At 40.4% G+C, this 8,955-nt stretch overlaps 1 protein-coding gene across 6 annotated transcripts in view; it reads left to right on the forward strand.

Moving 5' to 3' along the window:
- dnajc24 (DnaJ (Hsp40) homolog, subfamily C, member 24) overlaps positions 1-8,955 on the forward strand; it is a 45,676-nt gene that overhangs the window by 29,743 nt on the left and 6,978 nt on the right. For 2 of the 6 annotated variants that reach the window (XR_312103.2, XR_312104.2), the window contains exons 1-2: positions 5,889-6,730; positions 7,912-8,047. Coding sequence is in view for 4 of the 6 variants with exons in the window: in XM_005747912.1 (XP_005747969.1) it covers positions 6,629-6,730; positions 7,912-8,047 (238 nt within the window). In the remaining 2 variants the exon portion in view is untranslated. Of the gene's footprint in view, positions 1-5,881; positions 6,731-7,911; positions 8,048-8,955 lie in introns of those variants that run through there. The other 4 variants (XM_005747912.1, XM_005747911.2, XM_005747913.2 and 1 more) reach the window with 4 other exon arrangements.

Raw genomic sequence — 8,955 nt, forward strand, 5'->3', positions numbered from 1 at the left:
CACACACACACACACACACACACACACACACACACACACACACACACACACACACACACACACACACACACACACACACACACACACAGAGGATCTTGCTGGTTCAGCAGTTTAAATCAACGAAGTGCTTCAGAGCACAGCAAGATGCAACCCATCATCAATCACACACAAGCACTGACACACACGCACACACACACACATAACTGAGTGTGCCACCAGGCCACGAGAGGGAAGCAGGTGCTGAGCAGACTGTGACCATATCTGTGTGTATGTCACACAGCTGAAGTGAGGATGAGATGTCTTTTTCCACTTCAGTGTGTTTTTATGCACTAGTAGTTTGCAGTTGATTGTATTTAGAGCGTATGTGTGGTTGAGTTTGAGGCACAGTGTATACGGTGGGCTGTGTGAGGCAGGTGTAGGTGACTCAGTTCACGTTAAATTCATTGAGGAATAGTTGTCCTTGTAAGTAGGTAGAGATCTTTAAATCTATATGCCTACATGTTGTCAACACAAACAATGGCCGAAACATAGTTTTAAATAGCTCTATATAGCATTATTATCACTTTGACCTTCAAATCAATTTATCGACCTTGATGGAGAGGTCAGAGGTCAAATATTACATGATACTTTCTATATATGTCACGGTGTACAAGGTGGACTCACACACTGGACTCCGGGGATTGATGCACACAAGGGAATTTATTAATGAACAATGTCCAATGAGTGTATATACAAAAGGTGAGAGGGGCAGTGCTATCTACAAAGGTGAGAGGGGCAGGGCTGCGGGGGAAATCCAGGTGAACACTCTCGTCTCTCTCCAAACAATCCAAACACGAATCCACTCGAACACTCGTCACTCAGGGAACACCAGGGAAAACAGTCCAGAGGGCGATTCTCACAACGATCCAGCGAAGAACAGCCATTGCTTCCTGGCTTAAATGCCATCCACACTGATGAGGCAGAGGTGTTTCCTCCTCCGAGGGCGTGGGCCAAGGGCGTGAACCCATAATGAGTTCTGCCCTGGCGAGAGAGCGAGAGAGAGAGCGAGCGAGCGAACTAGAGAGATAGAGAGAAACAGCTGATCAGCGACCAGCTGAACCTCCAGGCCGTGACAATATATCTTAAAAATGCACAGCATGTTTGCAAGAGTTGTAGTTTCTAAGCCTTCTGTCAATTATCAGCCAATCATTAAGTTGATCTTGACGACCTTCATGGATGTAACTCAAGTTTGAACAGATTGTTAACATGACCCCACTCTACACCCCTACAAAGTTTTATCAGAATTCATTCAAAACTTTTCACACTATTGTGTCTAAAGATAGAAGTAATTACACACATGTGCATACACACAAATACTGCCAAGATCAAAAACCAAAAAAATGCACCCTGTTGGACCCTAACTCCTCTATTCATTCATTCATTCATTCATTCATTCATTCATTCATTCATCTATTTCCTCTGCTTCCATAAAAAACTTTAGTTGTAGAAGTGGTGGATCGACCAACTCACTAACATTTTATTTTGGATGCAGGCATTTGAATGTTAGAGACAATAACAGGCAGAAGTGGATTCTGGTAATGAGATGGCTGTTTATGTAGTTGTTATTTTTTGTGTTGATTATTATTTTAGTTAACACCTTTCTAATGAACAGCTGTTCTCTATTTGCTGGGTGTGTGTATCACTCAGTTCTTCTATATAGAGCTAGACTGGCTGCAGAAGAAGAATCTGGCATACGGGTCAGTGATTCTGACTGACATGTTGTAGCTGCTTGTATTATTCTGCTTGTTTATCATGTTTTTATTGTCTTTTATAATTAACAACAGCTTCATGATCACAAACAGGTAGACAGGTATATTTGCCTGGCTGTTCTTTTCCATCTTTAATGAGCCAGAGATGGCTGCTATAATCATCTGTGTTGTTCATTAGAAAAACTCACACTTTTCTAATGAACAGCTGCGCTATGACTGAGAGTGCTAGCCAGCACACACCCACGTGTATTTTTATTCTTATTCCTCCGTTTATACAATTCATTCCAAACAAACAGAGATATTCCATGAAACTGGGTCTTCTTCCTATCGTTCTGTAAACCATGACTCACATAAAACGTAACATATCTAGAATATCATCTATGTCACAACCCTCCAGACTTAATTTCTCTCATTGTCTTGACGTTTATTACATTTAGTTGCCTTTCTTGCTGAAATCAGCCTCTGAATATTGTATATCATAGAAGAAATGAAAAAGAAAATACAGTGCATTTTACAAGACAGTAGACAGTTAAATAAGAACAAGTTTGAAATAAATCCCATATAGTTATAGTTGGTAAAGCTTTAATGAGAAACCTGAATAACACTGAGCTGATTTATTTTTTAGTAAAAAAAATGATTTGTGACAGCCTGGGAAACAAATAAAATATTTCTGTCTAAAACATCTACTGGAAGCTGGATATTTATGTGTGGCAAAGATTAAGATGTTTTTGAGAATCCTGCTGTCGCTGCTGTATCACTGACTAATGGAATTATTTAATTCCAACAGTACCCACATGCTGACTATGTATGTGGCAGTATGGCATTTTTAAAAAATATACAAATCAACTTTTTTTAAATGCAAAATATTGTTTCCATGTTAAAGAAATTCTTAAACTTTAAAATTTCTCTCAAATGTTGTTACACTTCGGGATCTAAAGAAGATTGCGGCAGTGAGGATGGCTGCTGTTGCTCGGCATCCACCTCAATTTTGCATGTTTTGTGTGTTTTTAACACTATTTTCTAGGTTTTTTTTGTAACATGCAGTGCACTGATAATCTATGACAGACAAACTCTTTTTAGACATTTGACAGCATTCACAATCTGGGACCGCACCAACATACTTTTTAATGAATGGAGGTGGCTTACCTTACCAGAGTGGAAACTACCCTGGAGGAAAAGGGGAAATGAGCCAGAGAATGACAACACCATTCCCCAATTACCAGCATTCTTCTTGCTAACATCCAAACTTTGGAAAACAAACTGGATGAACTGTGGGCCAGGGTGACTTTGCACTGGGATTGTTAAAGACTGTAATTTCTTTATTTTTACGGAGACGTGGCTTGATTCCTCAGTTCCTGACTCAGCTATTGTCCTTGTGGGTCTTTCCATTAACCACCAGGACTGGACAAAGGTCTCTGGTAAGTGCAGGGGAGGTGGTGTATGCATAATGACTAAGAAGTGGTGGTGTGTGGATGTACAAACAGTTTTATCAGGGTGCTCTCCTAATCTTGAACACCTCATGATCAGATGCAGACCATTTTATCTGCCTAGAGCGTTTAAAACTGCGTTCTGTTCCACTGTTTATATTCCCCTCCATGGCAAAGCCATGAAGGCACTGAATGAGCTGTATGATGTTTTCGACTGGCAGGAAGCACGACGCCCACTTACAGAACAGAGATGAGAGACTTGACATCACGGTGTCTGGATGTCAGAAAGACTAAAGAGCTCCCTGTGGACTACAGGAGACTGCAGGGCAGAGGGCATACTCCCATTTACATGGAGGGGACAGAGGTGGAGAGAGTCAGATACTTCAGGTTGCTGGTTATTAACATAAGTGAGGATCTGAGCTGCCGACATCACAAATGTGATCACAAAAGCAACGAGACAGCGGTTCTTCCTTCTGTGGCAGCTAAGGAGGTTGGCATGGACCGCAGAATACTCGCCAACTTCTGTCGATGCACCATCAAGAGTATTCCTTCTGACTACATCATGACCTGGTAGGAAGTTGTAATGCTCTGGACCACAAAGCTCTATGGAGGGTGGTCAAATCAGCACAACGAATCACCAGGTCTGAACTGCCAGCCATCCAGACCTTTACAAACAGCGCTGTAGGAGGAAGGCCCAGAGGACCCTGTCTGATCCCAGCCACCCCAGCCATACACTCTTCAGGGACAGTTTCTACCCACAAACCATCAACCAACTGAGCTGCTGAAATATCGAGGAGGATATATTTCCTTTATTTATATAGTTTATCTTATTTTTATTTAGTGTTACTTATGTGCAGTTTTACTCTTCTCTGTACAATATTGAGGGGCCTAAGAATTTCATTGCTGGTATTGTTACCTGTATATGGGAGGGATAGCACTACGTTAGAGGAGAGCAGAGTTAATTCCAAGCTTCCAGAGATCCATGAATGTTGTAGATATGAGGATTGTGTACTTGTGAGTTGAGGAGGGAAAATTTCAGGAGGAGGCAGCTAGGCAAGCTTTGTGGGTGTTTGGGCCAGAAAAACCAACCACTTCTGTTACTGAGTCCAGAGCAAAGGACTCCAGGAGGGCAGGCAGGTAGGTGATAGGTGAGTATCCGAGTCCAGATACAGGCCATACATGGCCTGTATCTGGACTCGGGTGACTTTGCAGACGAGTAGTGCATTATTATAGTGCATTGAAATGCACTATAATAATGCACTACTCGTCTTTTTGTGTATAAAATGTGTTATATGATAGGTGGGAATAAAAAAAATTGTTCTATTTTGAACAGCTTCATCTGACTAATATTATACACAGCCTGCTTATACATGTTAGAATATTTTTCATTTTTCCATAATAACAAAGTCTCATACAAAAACTTCCACTAAGAGCAGAATTTTATCAACACCTTTGACCAAAGTGTGATCAAAAGGTTCACAAAGACACGACGTATTTCAGGACAGCTGGATGACACTACAGGAGGCTGTACAGACATTGGTATTTAATAAAGTGACGATGGCAGCCACAGTTTGACAATGAATACTTTGTCACTTCACTAATTGAGCCTTAATTCACCCAAAATGACGACATAATTAACTGTACAACAATGTCACTCACCCAGGATCTCTCCTCTTCACCCATTCCCTCTGTGGTCTCGTTAAGAGCCACGACTGAGCGACAGACAGGAAATCAGATCATAAAGGTGTCATCATGTCACCTCATCACTTCTGTTCCCATTTCAATTAACAGATCACTTCTGGTCTGTATTTTCAGGACAGATTTCCCAGCATGTGGTCCTGCGCTGCTCTTTGCTGGATGATTGCTCAGACATTTGGCAATGGAATTCAACACTTTATATTGGTTGTTGCGATACTTTAAAGTAAAATATCTTATCTATTTGCACCACAGTTTGAAACAATCACTAACACTTGTTTCACTTCCATGATATTTTCAGAGTTCAACTATTCAACAACTTTCTCTATTTACATAGCAACCATATTGTCCTTATTTTGCCCCTAATCATGTTCTGCAATAATTACTGTTGTTCTCTGGATAAAGGGAATTAGCTGTTGTTCACACTTGTTTTCCCAAGAAAATTCTCCAAATGCTCCAAGTTAATCAGAATTTGGTTGGTATCCTCATCCTATGGTAGCTGGGATGGTTTCCAGATTATCTATCTACTTCACAATATAATATAATATAATATAATAAAAAAAAGTCATATATACACATCAGTATCAAATCGTACACTATGGTATTAGTTTTTTTACCTGAGCCTTTTCCCTTTTGTTGACATATCTGTAGACAAAGACGTGTCTGACACTCTCTCACACTGCCTACAGGATTGTGTTGTACAGGGGACTGACAAATTAAAGAAATAACTAAAACGTTTTTCATCTTGTAAGTTTCAGATGTCATTGAGTAAGGGGCTTTGGCACACGATGTAGGACCCATTATTCTAAGTTTATTCATTTCAAGTTGTGCTAAATCAGGAGCGAGCGTAAATGTGTTTGTTTATTTTATCTTGTGCTTTTTGTTTTTAAAATGTTCTTCGTCGTTATTGTTCTATTAATGTAAAAATAAAATAAAATGTAAATTTTATTTCCTGATAAAGTTCGTTAACCAAATACGTTGATACGGAGAAGGATTAGAGCCACTGGGTGGGCACGGTTTTTTTTCATCTGGAAATGAAAAAAAGACGTGCCCACTTTTTTCCCCAGTGGCCCCAATCCTCTTCCGTATGTTTATTACATCTTGTACAAAAGTAGTTTTATTTTAATGGGTGCCACTAGCACGGTTATGCACTAGTCTGAGTACAAAACGGTACTCGAAGTGTTCTGTATTTCATTTTCCCAGCGGAACTCAAGCAGGCGGACCATAAATACACGGGCTGTTTTTAAGGGGACTCATAACAGCGTAGAACGCTATGTTGTCTCGTGTGTTAGAGGTATGTTCAGTCCTTTAAATGTAGGTCTCTGGGAAATATAGAAAATGTGAAACCATAAGCGTCTTCGTCGACCACATTTCGTCTGTTAAACTTATCTAAGCGTTTTTTGGTCGTGAAGCTCGCGTCTTTCCTGACCCCGGCACACCTCTGAGCCCGCAGGTTCAAACTGAATAACTGCCTGTCATGTGTGTACCACACTGTGTTTGTGCAAGTTAACCGAGATTACCCACTGTAATTACTAATAATTTCAAACGAAGAGCTCTCGTTTTGTTGCAGTTCGTCCTGCGGCAGTGTGGAATAACTGTAACCCGTTCAAAGGTTGCGGTTTGATTTGACATTTCTAAGTGAGCACATTTTACTGAGCTGACTGCTAAAGGTCCTAAAAATAGTTCACATATTTGCAAAAGACTCTCCTTATGATGGTGAATGCAATTGTCTGATGTCAGCATCGCACTTACGGAAGAATGAACCAAACAATAGAGAAGGATCTGTATGCTGTCCTGGGAGCAAACCCCTCAGACTCGGTTCAGCAGCTCAGACACAGGTACCAGCAGCTGGCCTTACAGGTAAATCCATTCTCTATTTGTTCCATCTGTCTATAGACCCATACTACCTATATGCATACAAAAGCGGTCTACCCTCATGTATTTCCATTTTGTTGTCCACATTGTGTGCCTTTTCCCTCATTTCAGTCCCTGGAGCTGACCAGATTTTTTATTTATTTTTTGGCTTAGGCAACTTACTTGTGTATTTTTTAAGCATAAAAAGGCTCTTAACTCAGTGATGAACCAGTGTTATGTCTATACATAAACAATTTGGGAACAAATCCACTTTAGATGTTATCTTTACACACTTTGTTACTAGCAGCCAGTTCCTTTTGTTTGAAAACAGAAAGGTCGTCCTGTTTTGAGCCACCACCTCATACCATTTGGAAAGCATCTCATCATTGCATTGTCATCATGATAAGATTGTATGAAATGTGGCGTTTGTATTCATTCTCACCACTGCATTTACACCTGATAAGTAATGCAGTGGAAGCGTATGCAGTTTTTTTCTAATGACATATCTTAAGAGGAGGTGGATAAGGGATCAGCCCCAGCACATGTGGAACTCCATGACTGTCATTTGTGCATGGAAGGATTTTGTTTGCATGAAGAGAAGCTAGCAATAAAATGCTGTCATCAGTTTTGTTAAATGGCGCACAGATATTTAGCTGGAGGATAGCTATTAACGACAAGTGTGTAAAGCTATTAGAAAATTGTTGACCAAGACTTTTAAGCCAACTGACCCACATTTGACTGCCTTAGGTGCCAAAAGGTGCCCAGATAAGACTGTGCTGTCTAACTAATTTCTGTGTATTTCTCTGTTACATACATTCTAATGGATGTATCTAGTATCAATAATAAGCTGTAGCTCGGGTGGTAGAGCAGACATCGACCTATCACAAGGTAGTTTGATTCGCAGCCCCTCCAGTTTGCATATCATCTTTCAACTTGCAGGAGAGATAACCCAATGCATCCATGAGAGTGTGACTGTGTGTGAATGTTAGACAAGACACTTGGGCAGGAATAAAAGTGCTTTTAGTGCTCATAGTAGAAAAGCACTGTGTAAGTGCCAATCCCTTTGTTTTTTTGGACAGCTGTCTGGGTCTTCTGAGCCCTCCAAATGTCAAATATTTGCAATAAGTTCATACATAGAAGATGGGGTGTCTGAATATACGTTTGTTTGTGTGTGCACAAATCTGCAGTACCACCCAGACCGTCTTGGAGGGGATTGTTCTTCCAAAGCAGAGTCTGGTGTGAAGAAGTTTCTAGAAGTTGACGCTGCATGGAGGGTCCTTAGTGACCAAACCACTAGGACACAATATGACTTGCAAAGAAGAGGTGGGACTTTAAATTGTGCTTCATTTACTTTATTTACTGATAAAGTTCGTGATAGTTCGTGAAAATGCATATCTTCTCTTTAAATCTCGTGTTGTTGTTTGATGGGAAAACACAGTTTTCCTATGTTTTTTTGCTTTGTTTTGTTTTTTTAAGAAATGTAAAACTTTAATCTTGAAAATTCAGACTTTTTTCCCTGGTTTTCGCCCCAACTTTCCGAACTCAATCATCTTTTTTTAAATTTGAACCTGAATGTTCAGCATGAATGCAGTATATCAGCGAAATGCTACAGCTCACCAGACATTATTAATAACCTAGGTTTATTTACCAACAGCAGAGTACAGTGAATGCACAGTCCACCAAAATTTGCTCTAACCTCAGTCTTGGAGCAGAAAAGGAATCTCTTTCAGCAGGCTGGATATGTTTGACAAATATTATGGATGGAATAAAGTACCAGTACTTCAAAATATACAATATTTATACACAAGTACCAAATATGAATACTGTCATTTAAATATGCTGGCTCTGAAAGTAATGATGTATGAAGTAGGGCTGCCACGATTAGTCGACTAGTCACGATTACGTCGACTATCAAAATTGTCGACATGTCGTTTGAAGCTTTGTAAGATCCCAAAAGATGCAGGAATAAGTAGTAGGATTTCCGAGTGTAATAACGGACTGAAACAGAAGATGGCAGCACTGCATGTACAAGGATACCAGCTGCCGTTAAACCACGAAGAAGAAGAAGCAGTGTCCGGTATCGTAGCTGTGTCCAAATTCAGGGGCCGCATCGTCCTGTGGCCGCATTTGTAGGCCGATTACGTTACAGCGACACCATGAAGACTGTCCAAATTCAAAGACTCCGACAAATGCGCCCTTCATTTCCCCAGATTTGAAGGATGGGTTGGGTG

The sequence above is a fragment of the Pundamilia nyererei genome, unplaced genomic scaffold, assembly GCF_000239375.1.
Source record: "Pundamilia nyererei isolate P.nyererei 1_Seehausen unplaced genomic scaffold, PunNye1.0 scaffold00208, whole genome shotgun sequence".
Classification (NCBI taxonomy): Eukaryota; Metazoa; Chordata; class Actinopteri; order Cichliformes; family Cichlidae; genus Pundamilia; species Pundamilia nyererei.